Source organism: Anomaloglossus baeobatrachus, chromosome 2 (genome assembly GCF_048569485.1).
Source record: "Anomaloglossus baeobatrachus isolate aAnoBae1 chromosome 2, aAnoBae1.hap1, whole genome shotgun sequence".
Taxonomy (NCBI): Eukaryota; Metazoa; Chordata; class Amphibia; order Anura; family Aromobatidae; genus Anomaloglossus; species Anomaloglossus baeobatrachus.
Genome location: NC_134354.1, coordinates 487,809,885 through 487,832,714, shown reverse-complemented (window position 1 = coordinate 487,832,714; position 22,830 = coordinate 487,809,885). Strand labels below are relative to the sequence as shown.

The following is a 22,830-nucleotide window of genomic DNA, read 5'->3' as shown; positions in this document are numbered from 1 at the left end:
ACAAGGCTGGTGACGTGGTGAATCCTGACTGGCCAGGCTGGGACGTCGTGGACCCTGATTGGGTCAAGTCCGTCATCTCCGCCTCGCGCCCGCCCTCGGGTGGAGCTGCACCTCCTTAAAAGCTCCCCCTGCCATCATGGCGGCGCGCGACCGTCCTTCTATGTTTGGATGTCTGGCAGCGTGCTGCCACGCCACTGCTCAGGCATTACTGTCTCTTGTGGGCTTGGCCCTTGCTGCTCCGGCAGTACCTCGTTTGCAGGCCGTGTTCCTGCCTTGCTGCTCCGGCAGTACCCCCGTCAACAGGCCGTGTTCCTGTCCCAGGTGAGCTCCTCAAGTCTCCATTGGACTCACCTGGTTATTGAAAGCACACGTGCGTGGGCACCTCTGTGCTACCCTCGTGCCTTCTCCCAACAGCAATTTAACATCTCTCCAGAGGTGTTCAAAGCGATTTAGATCTGGACTCATTGCTGGCTACTTCAGAACTGTCCAGCGCTTTGTTTCCATCCATTTCTGGGGGCTTTTCTCTTTATGATTTTCCTCCCATATTGCAATATATAGTTACCTGTTACGAGGGGGACCCGGGGAAGCGTGCCAAGATGGGAAATGGACTGCTTCCGCCGGTCAAGGTCCACTGTGCGGTGTAAGGGACCGCCGCTATGGTGGGTGAAGAGTGAGCGGGTTGCTGCAAGCGATCGTCTGGAATGTCACAGACGATCTATGTACACCGATCTGCCCTAACCCCTGAGGGTTGTATGGCACAGATCTCACGGCTCGGTGTACCTGTTGCACGGGGAAGCACAGAGGTGCCCACGCACGTGTGCCAGTGGAAGTCACGAGAATATGGCACGATATGGTTCTTCATATATGAGAACCTGAAGCAGTTTGCAAAAGACGAGTGGTCCAAAATTCCAGATGAGAGGTGTAAGTAGCTTGTTGATGGTTATGGGAAGTGACTGCAGTTATGTATTTCAATTTATTTATTTTTTTGCAGGTTAATTAGAAATTTTTACATCTGTACATCCCAAAAACATAACCCATTATTCATACATTCTGGCAAAGAGCCCTACATCAATATAAATTAGAAGCATACAGCTTGAAGCAGGGGGATTCTCAGAGGCGCCGAGGCCCATTTCACCACATCACAGGACACTGAGGGGCATGTGTTGGCAAAGTCAATTGAGACACTTGTGGTCAGATCTCAGGAGGTTGAAAATAAAGGTCTATGATGGAACCGGCATTCAGAGGGAGGTCCAAATGCTGAGACATGCCGGCTTGTTTACCTAAACCATCAAACGCTGGAGCTGGCCTGTCACTTATGGCAGGACTATTCTAGGGCCATAATCCAAAGGGTGTGCACCAAATATTAAGCTGAGGGTGCCGACAATATTGTCCAGCCCATGTTTGGGGATTTGTTTGACATTATGTCCAATTTGCCTTTTTTTCTCTGTTATTTGCGTTGTTTCACATAAGGAAATAAACAAGTCTATAACAAAATATGTGTAATTGCAATCATTTTCTTGAAGACACACCGTACTTCCTTTCTGGAACAATTTCAAGGGTGCCAACACTTTCGGCCATCACTGTATACCAGATCTGGTCACATCCTCCTGATACTTTTATTGGGCCCATTTAGATACACTGACCGCAGCATTAAACAATCAGCTGCATAGAAGCCGACTAGCGGTGGATTAATGGCCTGTTTAGACAGGCGACTGCACTTCTATGCTTACAGACGACGGTAAATACCATAGTACATTATGTTTACACAGGATGATTTGCTGCCAAAAGTCTTCTCACCCACATTTTGTGGCCTGTGTATATGAGTCAATAATCATGAGATGCTTGTTTCCTGATGTGTCTAAGGGGTGCTTCACACACAGCGAGATCGCTGCCGAGATCGCTGCTGAGTCACGCTTTTTGTGACGCAGCAGTGACCTCATTAGCGATCTCGCTGTGTGTGACACTGAGCAGCGATCTGGCCCCTGCTGCGAGATCGCTGCTCGTTACACACAGCCCTGGTTCGTTTTCTTCAAAGCCGCTCTCCTGCTGTGACACACAGATCGCTGTGTGTGACAGCAAGAGAGCGACAAATGAAGCGAGCAGGGAGCAGGAGCCGGCGTCTGACAGCTGAGGTAAGCTGTATCCAAGATAAACATCGGGTAACCAAGGTGGTTACCCGATATTTACCTTAGTTACCAGCCTCTGCAGCTCTCACGCTGCCTGTGCTGCCGGCTCCGGCTCTCTGCACATGTAGCTGCTGTACACATCGGGTTAATTAACCCGATGTGTACAGCAGCTAGGAGAGAAAGGAGCCAGCGCTCAGTGTGCGCGGCTCCCTGCTCTCTGCACATGTAGCTGCATTACACATCGGGTTAATTAACCCGATGTGTACTGTAGCTAGGAGAGCAAGGAGCCAGCGCTCAGTGTGCGCGGCTCCCTGCTCCCTGCTCACACTGGTAACTAATGTAAACATCGGGTAACCATACCCGATGTTTACCTTAGTTACCAGTCTCCGCAGCTTCCAGACGGCGGCTCCGTGCAAGCGCAGCGTCGCTTGCACGTCGCTGCTGGCTGGGGGCTGTTCACTGGTCGCTGGTGAGATCTGCCTGTTTGACAGCTCACCAGCGACCATGTAGCGATGCAGCAGCGATCCTGACCAGGTCAGATCGCTGGTCGGATCGCTGCTGCATCGCTAAAGTGTGAAGGTACCCTAAATGGGCCTTTAGATCCCACTACTCTATATTATCAAGGCTTCAGCTACACTAGTAATACAATGGACTTGATAAGACGTGATTGTGTTGGGTCCTTAAGCTGCCCCCTGCTTCCTCGTCATATATACAATGTCCTGTTAATGGTGACAGAAAGACTTAAGCGGGCTTTACACGCTACGATATCGTTAATGAATTATCGTCGGGGGTAACGGTGTTTGTGATGCACATCCGGCTTCATTAACGATATCGCAGTGTGTGACACCTCAGGAACGACCTTAAACGATCGTAAAAGCGGTCAAAATTGTTTGCCGCAGAGACGTCGTCCTGAAACAAAAAATCGTTAGCGATGTTGTTCCTCGTTCCTGTGGCACCACACATCGCTGTGTGTGACCCCGCAGGAGCGAGGAACATCTCCTTACCTGCCTCCACAGGCAATGCGGAAGGAAGGAGGTGGGCGGGATGTTAGTCCCGCTCATCTCCGCCCCTCAGCTTCTATTGGACGCCTGCCGTGTGACGTCACTGTGACGCCGCATAAACCGCCCCCTTAGAAAGGAGGCGGTTCGCCGGCCGGAGGGATTTGCCCGTGTCGCACAACCGACGGGGGTGGGTACGATCGCTTGTAATCTCGCTAGCGAGATCGCAGAGTGTAAAGCCCGCTTTAGACGTCCGTCTGAGCACAGACTATGATGCACAGACCGGCCAGGGGTTTCCTGATCCGAACTCGGCATCCTAAGGCATATATGGAGATCGTGAATGGTCTGTGTGAATTCAGTCTAATGGAAATATTTAGATCAAACCACTGGACAAAGACAAAAAATGGCCCCTGTGCAAGAGCAATATATGGGCCCTTTGCAGCCCAAGAGCTCATCATAATACACATTTCCACCTGCTTTGGAGGTCGAAATGGGCCTCCTGAACCCTTGAGTCTCTGTACCGCCACATAGGGAGCACTCCTGGATCACACATTTTCTCAGTTTTTTTATAGTCTGACTATATTTGTTTCAGTTTATCACTTTTAGTCCACGTATAAATCTGTATGTCCACATTTCCTGGCACAATTACCTTGAAGGTGTTATAGGATAAATCACAACAATTGCCACTTATCCCACTACTTGCATACCTCCATTTAACATCTAGGTATTTTCCTGTGAACAATATAGCTTCAGCTAAAATATTGCTGACAAGAATACCCTGACACTAACAAGCACAGGCAAGGCATGGATGGATTAGGTCTGCTATCCCACTGCCACGTCTAACACAAATAAGAAATAAATACAAAAGATTATCAAATCCAAGCACGTCTCGGAGAATCAGTGCAATCACTTTTCCTGCCACTGCTTATTACAGGAATCCTGGGGATTCAGTCCTTTGTTTTGTGCAGCTGAGACATTCATTGCATCCTGTATCTGCAGTTTTTTCCATTCCTACAATTGTCATATTTCTTTTTAACCAAGGCACCTTTTAAAGGGGTACTCCAGGAAGATAAAGTATTCGAATGGCTATACCATCACAAACTATAAAGCTGACATCCATAGTGTTGTTTTTAATGATGACCGTACCTGTAATTCTCAAGTCCATCCTCATTTAGCAGCGTGCAATGTTGGGCAGGAGACATAGTATTCTATGAATGCAGTGAGACAGACTTTATCCTTTACATACCCCAATGTCTTACATGAAAACAAATAAAAATGTGGGTAATACCTGTGCTGCTCACTCAGAGCTCCTATAGGAATAAACAAGGATCAACAGGTCCAAGTTCTTAAAGGGAATTGGTCAACAGGTTTTGGCCTTTTAATCTGAGAGCAGCATAATATAGGGCCCAGAGCCCCATTCCAGAGATATGTCACTTATTAAGCTATGTGTTGTAGTTTCAATACAATCAATATTTTATCAGCAGGAGATTAACATATAAATTCAGAACAATTAGGCTATACTGGGTAATGTAACCCCACCCCAACCACTGATTAGCAGCTTGCTGACTATTCAAGCTGCAATTCAGGGGAGTGGGTTGGGTAATACAGTTTAACTCTTCAGTCTGCTCCATCTACATCAGACAAAACAGCTATCCTATGAAAACTACACCAAGTAGCCCAGTAAGGGATCCCTTTTGTAGCCCTATTGTTATGATGCTATCAAACTACATAGCAAAACCCTGCTTACAGATTCCCTTTAAAGGGAACCTGTCAGGTGCAATATGCACTGAGAACCACGAGCAGTTCTGGATGCAAATTTCTGATCCCTGAATAACTTTCTCTGCATCTAGTAGGATAAAGAGATCTTTAGAAACGTATTTCTAAAGATCCTTTATGATATGCTAATGAGGTCAGCGACTAGTCACAAGGGTGTTACTTCCCCCCCAGGGGCGTACCGACATGCTATTCAATGCCCATTGCCCAGAATCATCAGCAGTGATGCGAGTACCTGTGTCTGTTGTCACCGCTTCAGATACTGGGTGTAGGTTCAGTGCGCTTCCGGTCATGTGCAGAAGACCGCTCTGAAGCAGGGATGTGTACACCTAGCTTCATAGTGCGCATGACCAGAAGTGCTGGGGGAAGCTCACTGAGCTACTAGATGCTGGGACAGTAAGGCTGGGACCACATGGGGATTACTGCGATCCCCTCGCATGACACTTTGCTCACGCTGGCAGCAGAGCAGAGCCGAGTGTCATGCGAGTGTCCCTGCGACTGAGGTCTGACAGTGCGAGTGGACCTCAGCTGCGGGGGGCGGGCCGGCACTGAGGAGGGGAGGGAGAGATTTATTATTTATTGCCATTCTCGCACTGCACTCGCGGTACACTGGTGTACGGCGAGTGCAGTGCGATTTTTCTCTCGCCCCATACACTTGAATGGGTGCGAGAGAAAAGAGTCTCGCATTACAATCGCGGCATGCTGCGATTGTTTTCTCGGTCCGATTAGGGCTGAGAAAATAATCGCTCATGTGGGCTGACACACAGGCTAATATTTGTCCGAATGGAATGCGACTTATTATCGCACTCCACTCCACTCCACACCGATTTTCATGCTGTGTGGCTTAGGCCTTAGGTAGGGATTAGCAATATGCACTCAGAACTGCTCGTGGTTCTAGGTGCATACAGGACCTGACAGGTTCACTTTAAAGGGCATGCATCAGGTCCTCATCCTTGAGAAAGATGTAGGCCATCACAATAGTTATCAGACAATTATGGCATATCTTATCAAGATGCCTTAAAATCCCAGACTAGACAACCAAATAAGTGTTTGAATGAACTTCACTACCACAATCTCTTGGATTTTTGTATTGTTTTATATAATGATGCTGTGTTTAGAATCTGTTTAAATTATGATACACTGACCAAGATTGCAGTCTTGTGACATCGCTGTGAACATCCTAACAATGAGATTATTATTCCCACACTGTGACATTATTATTATAGAGCCACTTATTCCATGGCGCTGTACATGTGAAACGAGGTATACATAATAAAGACCAGTACAATACTCATGAACAATATAAGGCACAGACTGGTACAGGGGGAAAGAGGATCCTGCCCCTGAGGGCTCACAGTCTACATTACTATACATATACCTAAAAAACTGATGGAAATGCTAGATTCACATGTAACATATAAAGAATGTCAGTATCAGTGGCCTTATGGACATGCACGTTTCTTGCAGTATAAGTTGCATTTTTAGGATCCTGTAAAGTGAGGTTCTTTAACCTCACTGTCTTGTAACTAAAATAAGATAACATCTTTACAACATCTCTGGAACCCAATGGAGGAGTTTTGTGACGCACCACCTTACAGTCAAAAGATAAATGACCATAAAGCCCTCTTTTATAATGAAGAAAAGGGCTAAAAAATAAGACATCACATAAAACCAATAATATGTCCTAAATCAAAAGGGTTAATGAGGTTTGATTCTTATGTTCCATTGCAAGAAATTAACTAAAGACGTTCCTTGGAGATTACAAATGTATTTTCTACCTGCTACACTTGTAATCTTGTGATATTGGAAATACAAAAGCCAGTATTTAGCAAAGATTACAAGCAGTGATGGGCGGACCCGGACTGTAAAAGTCCGGATCCGAGCGGTTTCAAAGTTGCCCGGGTGCTAGGCCCGGGATTCCAGGTGTCAGATCCGTATCCGTCACTCGAGATATTAAAAAAAAAAAATTAAAGGAAAAATAAAGAAAATAAGAATGAAGCGAGCGCTTCATACTTACCAAGGCTCCATTAGAGCTGTACACTGCTCCCGCACAGTTGTCACACTGCTCCTGCGGCCTCCGCTCATCATTGTTCATAGATATGCACTGCTTTCCTCACCCACCGTCTGGCCTTGCGTCTGTGATTGGTTGCAGTCAGACGTGCCCCCAGCCTGTGTCACAGTGTCTGCCTGCAACTAATCACAGACACTGTCGGAATCATTAGGCAGGCCGCTCAGGCTGAGCAGAGGAGGACAGATCACGGGTGCAGCTCATCCTGAGCTGCCTGGTTTATTAAGCAGGCCGCTCAGGCTGATCAGAGGAGGACACATCGCGGCTAGCTCATGAAGCATGCCGCTCAGGCTGAGTAGAGGACAACACATCGTGGGAGCAACTCATCCTGAGCCACTTGCTTCATGTAGCAGTCCACTCAGGCTGAGTAGAGGAGGACACATTGTGGCCAGCTCATGTAGCAGGACGCTCAGGCTGAGTAGAGGAGGACACATTGCGGCCAGCTCATGAAGCAGGCTGCTCAGGCTAAGCAGTGGAGCAGAGGGGGACACATCGCGGCTAGCTCATGAAGCAGGCCGCTCAGGCTGAGTAGAGGACGAAACATCGTGGGCGCAACTCATCCTAAGCCACTTGCTTCATGTAGCAGGCCGCTCAGGCTGAGTAGAGGAGGACACATTGTGGCCAGCTCATGAAGCAGGCCACTCAAGCTGAGCAGAGGAGGACACATCAAGCAAGGAGTTTGTATGTTCTCCCCGTGTTTGCGTGGGTTTCCTCCGGGTACTCCGGTTTCCTCCCACACTCCAAAGACATACAGATAGGGACTCTAGATTGTGAGCCCCAATGGGGACAGTGTTGCAAATGTATGTAAAGCGCTGTGGAATTAATAGCGCTATATAAATGAATAAAATTATTATTATTATTATTATCATGGGCGTGGGTCATCCTTTGCTGCCTGCTTCAAGAAGCAGGCCGCTCAAGCTGAGCAGAGAGCGAAACATTGCAGCCAGCTCATGATTCAGGCTGCTCAAGCTAAGCAGTGGAGCAGAGGGGGATACATCGCGGGCACAGCTCATCCTGAGCCGCCTGCTTCATGAAGCAGGTGGCTCAGGCTGAGCAAAGGACGACACATCGCGGATGCAGAGATCTGCTCCTCCCTCCTATCTAGGGGTCTTACACCCAGACCCCTGCTTCTATGTAAACAACTTCATGCCCACATGGACTTAGAAAAAGAATGTTTATTCTAAACCAGGCTGCACTTTGAACACACCCCCTTATCACGTGACAAATTACATCATACCTGGAAGGAGCCCGTACATTCTAGCATTTACCTTTACTTTTAGTGCACGATCTAGACGCACGCAGCTCCGGTAGTGAATGCGTGACCTGGAAGCAGCTTGCTGCCATGACACGGAGCTTTGGTGAGTACCTTGCATGTGCTCTTATCCCCCTATCCCTTCCACCACTATTTTTATCCTCGGATTCTGGTTCCCATAGACTTATATGGGTACCGGATTCCGGACAGAAACCGGACTTTTTTAAAAAATGAGCAGAGACCCACCGGTCCCATTTTTTTGTGAGTCCGCCCAGGTTTAATTACAATTCAACAACATCTTCATGGCCTGATAAATGAATTGCCACTGTGTTGTATATACAGATGTAAAGTAATGGGTAGTGTACAGTGTTTTTTTCAGATTATGCTGATATGAGTCTTGGTTTAATAGTTGTACAATGTCATGAAGAATTGCGCAGGGTATCCGCAGAGCTGAGCCTTAACTTGTTCTGAGAAGCCCATACACTTGCCTGTTAATGATGGCACTTCTAATCTATCACAGACGTTTAAAAGGGGACTCATTTGTGTCAAGTAGAAGAAAAATAGAATGGAAAGAGCGCGTCTCGGAAGCAGCAGTGATGGGATGATTACACGTTGCTCACCTAGTGAAGGATTTTAGGTGTTCCAAAAAAAAAAAAACAACACAAGACAATCTAAAGAGAAAAACAAATCATTGCTCTGACTGAGTTTTTATTCAGCCTAAATGACAGCGTCTTTAAGTGAAGATGTGCTAATACAGAAAAGTAGATGCTGCCAAGCTTTCACGACAGGCCCATAACACAGCTGTCACTCCGCATACTGAATGCTGGAGACGTACAAGGGAGAGCGTGTCTTGGTGAAGCTCGGCTAGCCTGCTAATGGTTTCAGGACGGCAATTATTGGATTTCAAAGTTTACCTACATTGTGTAAAATAGTCTTTATATACTGGAGTTTCCTCGATCTTCAGCGTCTACCTCCTATTGTGAAACCTATCAACTCGTCCAACTTACTAAAATGTAAAATTCCTGGTATCACATCAGTATTTTCATGCTATATAAACCATGGGATTCTTGATAGGGAACAATAAAGATTGGTGCTTCAGACATAGTGTAGATTTTTTCAGTGATGGAATGGTGCTCTTAATCGAAGTCCCCTGCCCCAAGCAATATACTCACCCTCCGGCATCTTTACCTTTTACCGATGTCATTCTAGACTCCCAGTGCCATCTTCTGACAGCAACTTCTGACTGGCCAGAAGCGACATCACAAGCTCTCAATTTAACTCTATGAGAGCCAGAACGAGGCTCTCATAGACTTGCATTGAAGAGTGACCTCCAGTGCTTATCATGAAACATTGGAGCAGCTGGCAATTCACAAACTGCAGAAGACCAACTGGAGTGTTGATGATAGACAATGAAGACAGTGGTGTGTAAGTATGAGTAGAGTCAGGGAACTTAGATTTAAAACACCTCTCCAGTGATAAAATAAAAAAAAATGCTAAATGGTGGAGTGGTGCATCAAACATACTGTAATTTGCAAGAGTACATACAACATTGTACAGTATATAATATCAGCAATGCAATATGCCTTCATGACATGCTTGCATTTTAAGCTTTTCTTTGGTACACCTCTTAAGCTTTCATACCAGAGGTAAGATATGATACATACACTAGATCACTGCCACCATTCCATTTTGTACAAAAGGAAAATATCTTGTACTTTACAGACTATAGGATGCACATTATCCCTAAAAAGGTCTCCGTTACAATTGTCATGCAGTGCTAGATAACGCAAATTTCTTAATGGATGAACAGAATATTTAAAAAGCACCTGATCATACTGAAAACTGAGGCAGATGAAGATGCACAATGACACAGTCCTCTCTGGGTCTGATGGGATATGTCTGATATGGAAAGTAAACAGTTTCCACAAAAATTAAATGTACTAAGTAAAACAATCTAACAGGTTGTCCAGGCTTGTGCTGAAAGTTTGCAGTCACTCTATGCAGTTGCAGGCTTATGAATCCTGACAGCGTGTAGTATCTGCGCTGTCAGGATCCTCCAGTATTGCAAGTCCAAGCAGATAGTCATGTGACCGCATGTATGTGAGGTTCATACTTCTGCTCACATTCTGGCTAAACATGCTCAACATGCATAGAGTGACTGCAGACTTTCATCCCATGTCTTTAAAACCCCTTTAGTTTTTCTGAGACACACAATTACACTTAAAGGGAGTCTGTCACCCTTAAAATAGCAATTTGGCTGCCTACATAATTATATAGAGGATTTAACCCCTCTTTAAATCATACTAGGCAAGTGTAGCTAAACTTAATATTCAAATAAAAAATCAACTTTTATTTGATATGCAAATGAGGACACTTTGGTGCACCATTGGTGTGGTTTATGTCTTGGTGCACTGTCACACCTTTCTATTTCTACCTTAGAGGTACTTCTCACATAGCGAGATCGCTGCTGAGTCACAGGTTTTGTGACGTACCAGTGACCTCATCAGCGATCTCGCTATGTGTGACACTAAGCAGTGACCTGGCCCATGCTGTGCAATTGCTGATCGTTACACACTGTTCTGGTTTATTTTTTGCTCGTTGGTCTCCTGCTGTGCAGCACACATTGGCGTGTTTGATGGCGGGAGATCAACGAGCACCGACTATATAAGCAGCGTATGCTAGTAACCAGGGTAAATATCGGGTAACTAAGCAAAGCGCTTTCATTAGTAACCCAATGTGTTCCCTAGCTACGTATACAGGGAGCCAGTGCTGGCAGCCTGTAAGCAGTGTACGCTGGTAACCAGGGTAAATATCGGGTAACCAAGCAAAGCGCTTTGCTTAGTTACCCGATATTTACCCTGGTTACAAAGCGCAGCATCGTTACACGAGTCGCTTGTGGTTGGTCGCTGGTCGTTGGGTAGAGCTTACTGTTTGACAGCTCACTAGCGACACTGTAAAGACGGAGCAGCGATCCTGACCAGGTCGTATCGTGGTCGGAATCGCTGGTACGTTGTTTAGTGAGACGGTACCCTCAAGGGTACTTTACACGCTGCGACATCGCTAGCGATTGCTAGCAATGTCGAGCGCGATAGCTCCCGCCCCCGTCGCTCGTGCGACATTTGGTGCTCGCTGCCGTAACGAATATTATCGCTATGGCAGCGTCACACGCACATACCTAGTTAGCGACGTCGCTGTGACCGCCGAACAATCCCTCTATCAAGGGGGAGGTGCGTTCGGCGTCATAGCGACGTCACTGCGGCCTCACTAAGCGGCCGGCCAATAAAAGCGGAGGGGCGGAGATGAGCGGGACGTAACATCCTGCCCACCTCCTTCCTTCCATTGCTGGTAGACGCAGGTAAGGAGATGTTCGTCGCTCCCGCGGTGTCACACACAGCGATGTGTGATGCCGCAGGAACGACGAACAACATCGTACCGGTGGCAGCAGCGATATTAAGGAAATGAACGACGTGTCAACAATCACCGTTTTGGAACGATTTTGCGATCGTTGATCGTCGCTCATTAGTGTTACACGCTGCAATGTCACTATTGGCGCCGGATATGCGTCACTAACGACGTGACCCCGACGATATATCAGTAGCGATGTAGCAGCTTGTAAAGTACCCCTTACATTGATTGTCTTATCTCTTAAGGCCCAGATCAAATTCTGTATCTCCAGTCTTCTCCTGTGCACTGACAATGGATGATCGTGGCAATGTGCTCATAGCATCAGTGGGGGCCTGCACAAAATAGGTTTGGGTGTGCTCTGATGATTGCCTCCTGCCTGTCTGCGGCTGTCTGTCACTGCACTTCCGGGTGCAATGACACTGTGTGTGCATTCAGCTGCAATCACCTAAGGTCAGTACACAGATATGACACAGCATGCACTCTGGGAGTTAGAGACAAGTCAATTAATGTAAGGTACTGGCTTTATTATACAAATAGGAGGGCATTACGGAGCACCAAGGAATATAGAATGCCAAGGGTGCACCAAAGCGCCGACATTTGGATATCAAATAAATGTTGATTTTTAATTAAACATTAAGTTTAGCTATTCTTGCCTAGTATGATCTAAATAGTGGCTAGGTTCTGCATGTAAATGTAAAGGCGGCTTAATTATATTTTGGGGGTATTTTAATTATACCGAGAAACACAATTAAACTTAATTATTCTGAGAAACACAATTAGATGGATATTTCTAAGACACACAACTACACAAAAAGTTAACATATTTTATCGATGAACCTTACAAAGGTTGCACGTGTAATGCTGTGATTATATCGTCGCTAATGCCAGTGGGGTGACTACAGTATTTGATATGAACAATAGCATGTATGGTCAGCATGGCTATTCTTGCTGTTTCCTTAGGACCTATATGAAACATAATTTCGCCATTAAAAATAGAAACCATGATAATAACAAGTATATCGCCCAATTAAAAAGTACGTCTAAACACTGAAAATGGCGAGAATAAAGTGCTATGATGGATTGGAATTCTGTGTTTTGCAGCGTGCGTTTCTTTCATGATCTGGTCGCTTTTCCCATTCTCCAGGCAGCTTTCAAAGTACAGAAAATGAGCTGGAATGAATCACGGAGACACAAAAGCACAAAACAGGCATCTTAAAACCTACATCCTTTTATACTCATTCTGTAATATAGAAAATGAAGAGGCTCAAGAAGAGGTAATATAAAAAATAGAATAAAGAAAGCATACAATTTTATTTGACATATAATACACAGAAACGCACTTCCTTGGAGAGGAACCCCTGAAGGTATTTTTTGCAGAAGCTAATTTCATGATAGGGACTAGCTAGAGCTGTGTAAGCAATTTCCCTCGTAGCTCCTATGTCTCGTTTTGTAGTAAATAGGTCAAGAAATTGATATTTATTTTTAGAATGTTTTCCCATCCTTAATAGAAAAAAGCATTAAATACTATTTAATTTCATATTTACCGTTTTTGCTGCCCTTCAGAGTGCTTTTATATTGAGCGGCTAAGAGAACAAGCAATTAGAAGTCTTGGCTACAGAAGGCCAATGCTGTTTCATGTTTGCACTGGATATTTAATGATCATCAGACGTGGAAAAAATGTTGAAGACAAAAAAATGGTCGCATTAAATAACCCAATACCCAGTCTGACCAGTAGGGTCCCTGACGTGAGCTTATGGCCTCATATGTGAAGCATTTAGCTAAGGTCAGGAGACCTGCTGGTTGGGCCAGGAACTGGGGTCCCAGCATGGTTTCTGTCTCAAGAATGTGTGAATTTGGCCTTAGGGAACACATGTTGACCTATATGTTTGATAATGTCTAATTAAAGAATTTTAAGTGTCCTATTTAAGCAATTCCAGATGTAGCAAACTAATATGGCATTTTAACGTGTTACATACCATGGTACTGCATTTAAAACATCGCTTGCCACTGAAAAAGTCATTCAAAGTTTGCTGCATCAAGTCAAAGTTACAATACCTCCGTGTTTATACAATACTAGCTGTACTACCCGGCTTCGCCCGGGTTAATAACTGCTGTTAACAAAATAGAATGTATTAACAAAAATGTATTCTGCACACAAAAACCACAAAACAAATAGATAGAAATCTAATTATAATGTCTGTCTCCCCCTCTGTATATATCTCTCTGTCTCTCTCTCTATCTCTTTGTCTGTCTGTCTCTTTCCCTGTCTGTCTCTGACTGTCTCTGTCTCTTTCTCCGTCTGTCTCAATCTCTTTCCCTGTCTGTCTATCTATCTCTTTCCCTGTCTGTCTATCGATCTCTGTCACTTTTGCTGCCTGTTTCTTTCCCTGTCTGTCTCTGTCCCTCTCTTTCCCTCTTTCCCTATCTGTCTCTTTCCCTCTGTCTCTTTCCCTGTGTCTGTCTCTTTGTCTGTCTCTTTAGTCTCTTACCCTGTCTGTCTCTTTCCCTCTTTTTCCCTGTCTGTCTGTTTCCCTGTGTCTGTCTCTGTCTCTTCACCTGTCTGTGTCTGTCTCTTAACCTGTCTCTCTCTTTCCCTCTCTTTCCCTGTCTGTCTGTTTCCCTGTGCCTGTCTCTTTGTCTGTGTCTGTCTCTTTACCTGTCTGTGTCTGTCTCTTAACCTGTCTCTCTCTTTCCCTATCTGTCTCTTTCCCTGTCAGTCTGTCTCATTGTCTGTGTCTGTCTCTTTGTGTCTGTCTCTTACCCTGTCTATGTCTGTTTCTTACCCTGTCTGTGTCTGCCTCTTTCCCTGTCTGTGTCTGTCTCTTTCCCTGGCTGCATTGTGACACGCCAACATTCCATATAAGGGCGTGGCTGCGCATTCTTCTGAAGTTCTGGCTGCACTGTGGCTCCCAGCTCCATTCGCTCTAATGGAGGCAGGTTTTTTGGTGAATAACTGTAAAGCGTGTGGTTAAAATTTCCCCTCAAAACATAGCCTATGACGCTCTCAGGGTCCAGACGTGTGAGTGTGCAAAATTTTGTGGCTGTAGCTGCGACGGTGCAGATGCCAATCCCGGACATACACACACACACACACACACACACACACACACACACATTCAGCTTTATATATTAGATCAGGGGTCTCAAACACGCGGCCCGTCAGGCTGCTTCGTGCGGCCCCCAGTCTCGTGCCCCTGTTCACTATCGCGGCCGGTGCAGGGGCCGTAGCCACTGTCTGCACTTTGTTAGATAAGTGTTTGCCGGCGCTGCGTTCTCAGAGGCAAGGACTGTGCGCGCGCAGCGCCGGCAAAACAACCATCTGATCTGACATAAATCGCTGCCAGGGGCTGTGGCCCCTGCACCGGCCGCGATAGTCACCGGGGCATGGGCCTGCAGACAGCAAGAAGCAGAGATGAGGAGCCGAGGGAACGCGGGACAGGTGAGAAGAATGGTGTTTTTTTATTTTTTGTGTATGTGAAGGACGGCACATTAACCCCTTAGCGACCTATGACGTACTGGGTACATCATGGCTCCCTGGTACTTAAGGATCCATGACATACCCAGTACGTCATGGCGAAATCGCAGCCCCGGTAGCTGCGATCGCTGTTTGCATTGCAAATAGCAAATACCTTAGATTCGGGGAGGAGGGGACCTCAGGAGGGGTGGTGTTTCCTCCCCGGACCTACGGAGGCTGTGATTGGCTGTGCGGCGTTCGTCAGCCAATCACAGCCACTGTAATGTTCCAGCCATTGAAAATGGCTGTAACATTGAAATCCAGCCATGATCAGTGCAGCTGTAGCACCGATCATTGGCTGGAGCTGGGTGACCTCAGTTTCACCCGCCCCCAGCTCTGATTGGAGAGACCGGCCTTGTGACCGATCTGTCCAATCACTGTGGATCTGGTGCCAGAGACCGCCCCCTCAGCTTCACTCAGGAATCTGTGGGTGGAAGCCGAGAACGATCGGTAAATTATCACCTTTCACCCGCCGCCCATTACTACAGGATGGTGACATTACTATAGAATAGGGACAAGGTGGGCACATGTCTATAGAATAGGGACAAGGTGGGCACATGACTATAGCATGGAGACAAGGTGGGCACATTACTATAGGATGGGGACAAGGTGGGCACATGTCTATAGGATGGGGACAAGGTGGGCACATGACTATAGGATGGGGACAAGGTGGGCACATGTCTATAGGATGGGGACAAGGTGGGCACATGTCTATACCATGGAGACAAGGTGGGCACATGTCTATAGGATGGGGACAAGGTGGGCACATGTCTATAGGATGGGGACAAGGTGGGCACATGACTATAGCATGGGGACAAGGTGGGCACATGACTATAGGATGGGGGACAAGGTAGGCACATGACTACAGAATAGGGACAAGGTGGGCACATGTCTATAGCATGGGGACAAGGTGGGCACATGACTATAGGATGGGACAAGGTGGGCACATGTCTATAGGATGGGGACAAGGTGGGCACATGACTATAGGATGGGGACAAGGTGGGCACATGTCTATAGGATGGGGACAAGGTGGGCACATGTCTATACCATGGAGACAAGGTGGGCACATGTCTATAGGATGGGGACAAGGTGGGCACATGTCTATAGGATGGGGACAAGGTGGGCACATGACTATAGCATGGGGACAAGGTGGGCACATGTCTATAGCATGGGGACAAGGTGGGCACATGACTATAGGATGGGACAAGGTGGGCACATGACTATAGGATGGGGGACAAGGTGGGTACATGACTATAGGATGGGGGACAAGGTAGGCACATGACTACAGAATAGGGACAAGGTGGGCACATGACTATAGGATGGGGACAAGGTGGGCACATGACTATAGGATGGGGACATTACTAAAAGATGGGGACATTACAAGGATGGGCACAATACTATTGGATGGGGACATTACTATAGAATAGGGACAAGGCTGTGGTCATTACTATAGGATGGGGACAAGGTGGGCACATTACTATAGGATAGGGAACATTACTAAAGGATGTTGGCCAAAATTTCTATATAGTGATAATTGTAACACTATTAGTTACAAGAAAGGGATACAATGTAAAAAAACAAAACAAAATAAGGCATGACTTTTTTTTAACATCAAATTTTTTTTTTTTAGATTTAACCAAAGAATGTGCACATTTGTTATAATAAACAAGTGAAAAATGTTGAAAATCAGTCATCCAAAGGTGTGTAAAACAATATATATGGTACCAATAAAAATGTCACTTTGTCCTGCAAAGAATGCGGCCCCCCAAATTATTTTTTTCCTCGGTGCGGCCCATACACCCAGCCGAGTTTGAGACCCCTGTATTAGATTATCACGTCGCAGTGTTTGCAGCATTATTGCAGTTTTTGAAAATCACAGCAAAAACATTGAAATAATTGATAGTAAGAATAATGAATTAATAATTGAATTAGGTTAATCCAGAAGTGAAAGAACGTGCTTAAATCCAAACTGCAAATAAAGGGTAGTGATGGCAGATACCATAACCGCTTTTAAAAAAGAGCTGGATGATTTCTTCAATATACAACATTGTTGGTTATAAATGACTTAGGGACAAAATGTAGAATTGGTGGAGTAAGGTTGAACTAGATGGACCTAGGTCTTTTTTTAATCTAAGTAACTATGTAACTATGTAAGGGGAGAGATCTACTACAAAGAAATAGTATTTTTTTATATCTTTTCATGGGACAACAATGAACATATGATACTTTGATACAATGTAAAGTAGTCAGTGTACAGCTTGTATAACAGTGTAAATTTGGTGTGTCCTCTGAATAACTCAACACACAGGCATTAATGTCTAAACCATAGGCAACAAAAGTGAGTACACCCCCTAAGTGATGAGTGGACTTGCAGATACCTGGGATCGGCGGGTCCAACCGGATTTAAAACAAAAAACCCGGTTTCAGCCTGGAATTGATCCCAGATATCTGCCCAGACACTGGTCCCCATATTAGCCAATGTGGACCAGAATCCAGCGCTTTAAAATTGTGCTAGAAGGTATAGGGGGATTAGAGTAAGCGCGTTATACTTATCAGTCTCCCGCGCAGCTGTAATGCTACTTCAAGGGCCGCTCAATAACCCTCATACATATTCACTGCTTCCCCCACCCAACTGTCAGTCCCGGTATCTTTGATTGGTTGCAATCAGACAAGCCTCCACTCTGTGTGACAGAGTGTCTGACTGCTTTCAATGACAGACGCTGTGTGCTTCTCTATAGTGTAAAAGTAAATTAAAAAAATTAGCATAGGGTTCCCCCATATCATGATAAACAGCACAGATAAAGCATACAGCTGCTGCTTCCTGCCACGTGTTTATCCTGGCTGTGTATCAAAATAAGAGGGACAGCATGTGGCTTTTTTAAAATAAATAATTATAATATTTAAATAAATAATTTAAAAAACGCCATGCGGGCCCCCCAATTTTGATATCCAGCCATGATAAAGTCGACAGCTGGTGGCTGGTATTCTCAAGCTGGGGAGACCCATGGTTATTGCCCCCATCCTAAAGATAGCAGCCTGCAATATAGTGACACACAGCGTCTGTGATTGAAAGAAGTCAGAATAGTTGTCACACCGGGTGTTGGCGGATCTGACTGCAATCAATCAGAGACGCCAGGACTGCCAGTGCGTGGGGGAAGCAGTGCATATGCATGAAGGATAATGAGCGGCCCCGGAAGTAGTGTTAGAGGTCCATAAGCAGTGTTACAGCCGCGCGGGAAACTCAGTAAGTATAACGCACCTGCTTTCCCCTTTTTTTCTTTATTTTTATTTTATTTTTTTTAAATTACAAGAGTTGACAGATCCAGATCGTTAACCAGAGAACTCCAAGCCCGGGGTCAGTGCTCAGGTACTTTTGATCCTGCGCAGATCCGGACTTTTACAGTCTGGGTCAGCCCATTACTACCCCTATGTAAAAATGGCCAAATTGTGCCCAATTAGAAGATTGCCATCACCCTGAAACTGACCAGAAACACTGTGGCCAAGGCCATACAGCAGTTTAACAAGCCAGCTTTCTCTCAGAACAGGCTATAGTCAACCAGAGACGTTGAGTGCCTATGCTCAGCGTCATAGCGAAATGTTGTCTTTTCAAAATAGACGTATGAGTGCTGGCAGCATTGCTCCAGATGTTAAAAAGGTAGGGGGTCAGCCTGTCAGTGGTCAGGCAACGAGCCGCACACTGCATCAAATTGGTCTGCATGTCTGACATCACAGAAAGAAGCCTCTTCTAAAGATGATGCACAAGAAAACCTGCAGTTTGCTGAAGACAAGCAGACTAAGGACATGGATTACGGGGACCATGTTCTGTGGCCTTATGAGTCCAAGACAAATATATTTGGTTCAGATGGTGTCAAGCGTGTGCTGCGGCCACCAGGTAAGGAGTACAAAGGCAAAGGTGTCTTGCCTACAGTCAAGTATGGTCGTGGGACTGTCATGATTAGGGGCAGTATGAGTGCTGCCGGCTGTGCGGAGCTACAGTTCAAACATGAGGGAACCATGAATGCCAACATGTACTGTGACATACTGAAGTAGAACATGATCTCCCTTCGTATTTCAACATGATAACTACCCCAAACACACCTACAAGACAAAAACAGCCTTGCTAAAGAAACTGAGGCTAAAAGGGCTGAACTGGCCAAGCATGTCTCCAGACCTAAATACTATTGAGCATCTGTGGGGCATCTGCAAATAGAAGGTGGAGAAGCACAAGGTCTCTAACATTCACCAGATCTGTGATGTCATCATGGAGGAGTGGAAGAGGATTCCAGTAGCATCCTGTGAAGCTCTAGTGAACGCCTGCCCAAGAGAATTAAGGCAGTGATTGAAAATAATGGTGGTCACATAAAATATTGACACTTTGGGCACAATTTGTCCATTTTCCTTAGGTATGTACTCACTTTTGTTGCCAGCAGTTTTGACATTAAAGGCAGTGTGTTGAGTTATTTAGAGGGCACACCAAATTTACAATGTTATACAAGCTGTACACTTATTACTTTATATTGTATCAAAGTGCAATATCTTTAGTGTTGTCCCATGAAAAGATACAATAAAATATTCACAAAAATGTGAAGGGTGTACTCACTTTTGTGATATACTGTACATATATTGGGATACTGCTACTCACTCGGCTGCTTGCAGAGGTGGAGACAGGAAACATTTAACTTAAATGGTCCAGCTGGTTAATTTATAGTCTTCATAAACTGCTCCACAGTAAAACATAAGTAAAGCCTGTCTCCAGCATAAAGGTTCAAGCAAAGAATATAAACAATCCGTCCAACTGTAGGATCTCTGGCTCAGGATAAGACATATTCACCTTAACACAGGTGTTCCACTGGAGGTGTAGCAACCTCCATACACAGACAGCCTATGAGACGTCTGGTCTCCATTTAAAGTAATGTTCCACACCTTAGGGTGGGGTATTTCAGCAGCCAGACCCACCTATCTCTCTGGCTGCTTGTAAAATCCATCCCTGATGCACGATAATAATTCTCTGAGCACTAATTGTACCAGAACTTGCATCTGGTACAATTAATGCTCAGAGAAGTATTATATTATTATATATATACAGTATATATATAGCCAAAAGTATTGGTGGAGGTATGTTAAATGTGTAAGTTATGTGCATGTTATAAATATGTTTTGGGGCTGTGTTGCTGCCTCTAGCACTGGGTGGCTTGACCGAGTGGGAGGCACCACGAAATCTGAAGATTACCATAGGATTTTGGGGTGGCATTGTAGTGTAGAATTTTTCTTTGTAATAATGGTAGGAAACCTTGCTAGTGAGTAATCCATGCACAATGTTTGTAAGTGTGCAGATGAACACACAAACCTTATGCAAATAGCTTTGCTAAACAAATTCTTGTTTTTTTCTCTCTTGCGTACCTAAGTATTTTCCAAGGTAACAGACTACAAAGAAAACCTGTATAGTTGTATTTTGCAGTTACCCTGCTTTACATTCCCCTACTAATTATTGTTGTCCAAAAAGTAGAGAATGAATGAAAGGTAGTATCACAACAGGGTAAGACTATAGAAAATTAGCCTTTTCTGTATTATTGACAACAGTCCGAATTGGAGCTGTATATACAGAGCAGTAAAAGCTAAAGACCAGAGTGGTGGTGAATGTGCATGTAGCAAATATAGAAAGTAACAAGCCATTTACTGCTATAATGTAAGAACTTGAGTAATTTATGAAAATGAGAAAACAGTTATGTCAGTAACCAGATCCTCCCTGTTATACTTCTGTCTCAGTAGTAAATTTACCTTGTTGTATTCACCTCACGAGCTGTGCCAATGCTCTGGAACACACTACCAAGAACAATTCGATCAATTCCCAACATCCACACCTTTAAGCAGGCCCTAAAACACATTTCTTTAGACTAGCCTATCACCTCACCTCCCTCACCTCATCTAGTCTCATTCTGCCCTTCATAAAATTTACTTCCACTTCTTGTCCCCTGTATCTTCTGGGTCCTTCCTCGTCATGTACTTTTTTACACTTTGTATATATAAATTCTGGCTGGTGACCGGTCCACACAGCTGCTTTTGAATCCCCTATTATATTGATGGCTGGACCATATATGACAAGCATTTCTTCCCCCTCATTCACCTTTTGTGCCTCCCCTATTTCCTCATAGACTGTAAGCTTACGAGCAGGGCCCTCACTCCTCTTGGTATCTGAATTTTGTTATTTTGTAATGTCTCATATTGTCTGTATATGTCCCCTCTGAATTGTAAAGCGCTGCGGAATATTTTGGCAGTATATGAATAAAAATTATTATTATTCATCAGTACCAACACAAGAACTTACCAATTTCAGTTCCAAGTGAAGAGTTCAGAATAGCTCCGGCAGAGGAAACAACAGCACACGTAGAGAAACCTTGTGGATACAGTTTACTTAGTGGTATATGGGGAAAGTACTTTTCCCATCCCAAGTTTGAGAATGGGGCCTCTTTACCATCCAACGTTCTTACATGAGCTCTCTTTTTCAGGATACAGAATAGTTCTGTGGCACTCAGTTTTCTTGTATTCTGCTTTCCTGAGAAGCTCACTCCAAGCTTATTTGCTCTAAGATACTCCCTTCTAGCTTTTTGTAAGCGAGGTGTCAACATTTTGGATGAAACATTGCCTTTCCACAGCTTTTGAAGAAATGATTTGGACATGGTTGAAGAAAAGCCATTCCACTCATCTGACTCTTCAAGCATATGCTGTTTTGAGCGCCGTACATTCCTTCGGACTTTTTTGTGCCTAGAATGTGAGTTATGATGATATCTTTGAGCATTGTTGGAATCTCTATTGACATTGGCTTTCTTCTTCTTCGACATGATAAACTCATCTTCACTTTCAAAGTAATTTTCTACATCAGCTATAGTTTTAAGACTACCTGGGCCAGATTTAAATGAGTTCAAAATGTCTTCATTAACAAGACTGTTATCATCAATGGCATATGATAGGGATGGGTCCAGAAGAGCCCCCATGATTGCCCTCTGCTTTCCTTGTATAGGCAGGACTTTTTTATCCTCTAAGTAAGAGAATGAACTTGGCACTGGTTCCACTGAGTTGTTGTCTGTAAAGTAGATGAAGATCACCAGAAACAATAATCCCCAAGCACAGATTCCAAGTAGCATGAGTTGTTTCCATTGTTTTAGGTTCGGTTTCATGGCTTGGCCTACTTTGGCTTCTCTGGTCTGTGCACTTGAACTTGAAAATTAATCTGTGACCTGTGAGAATAAAACAATGTATTCAGAATAGATGCAGAAAGATAAATGCCACATTGAAAGGTATAATGCAATAATCACTGCTAAGACAGGTGTTCAGTATATTAATGTACTGTACAACAAGGGACTAAAAAATTTGACCTGATTCAGAGGAAGAACGTATACCTTTCAGATATCCCACTAAGGATTGAAGTTAGCTAAGTAATTAAATGAACATAAAAAAGATTCTGGATTCTTTCTTTGTATGAAATGTTACATCTATGCATCTGTGACCTAGTCTCCCAGTACTTAAATGCACACAACCTCCAGTCCTTACAAGATCGCCTTCTCTCATGGCCCCTTATCTCCTCCTCCCACACTCGCATACAAGATTTCTTCCATGCCTCCCTCATAGTTTGAAACTCTCTACCCCAACACATCAGACTCTCGTCTACTATAGAAACCAAACCTTCAAAAGGAACC

At 44.7% G+C, this 22,830-nt stretch overlaps 1 protein-coding gene across 1 annotated transcript in view; it reads right to left on the bottom strand.

The window, feature by feature from the left end:
- ST6GAL2 (ST6 beta-galactoside alpha-2,6-sialyltransferase 2) overlaps positions 1-22,830 on the bottom strand; it is a 233,829-nt gene that overhangs the window by 53,784 nt on the left and 157,215 nt on the right. The window contains exon 3 of the mRNA XM_075336454.1: positions 21,462-22,371. Coding sequence (XP_075192569.1) covers positions 21,462-22,311 — 850 coding nt within the window. The 5' untranslated portion in view covers positions 22,312-22,371. The remainder of the gene's footprint in view (positions 1-21,461; positions 22,372-22,830) is intronic.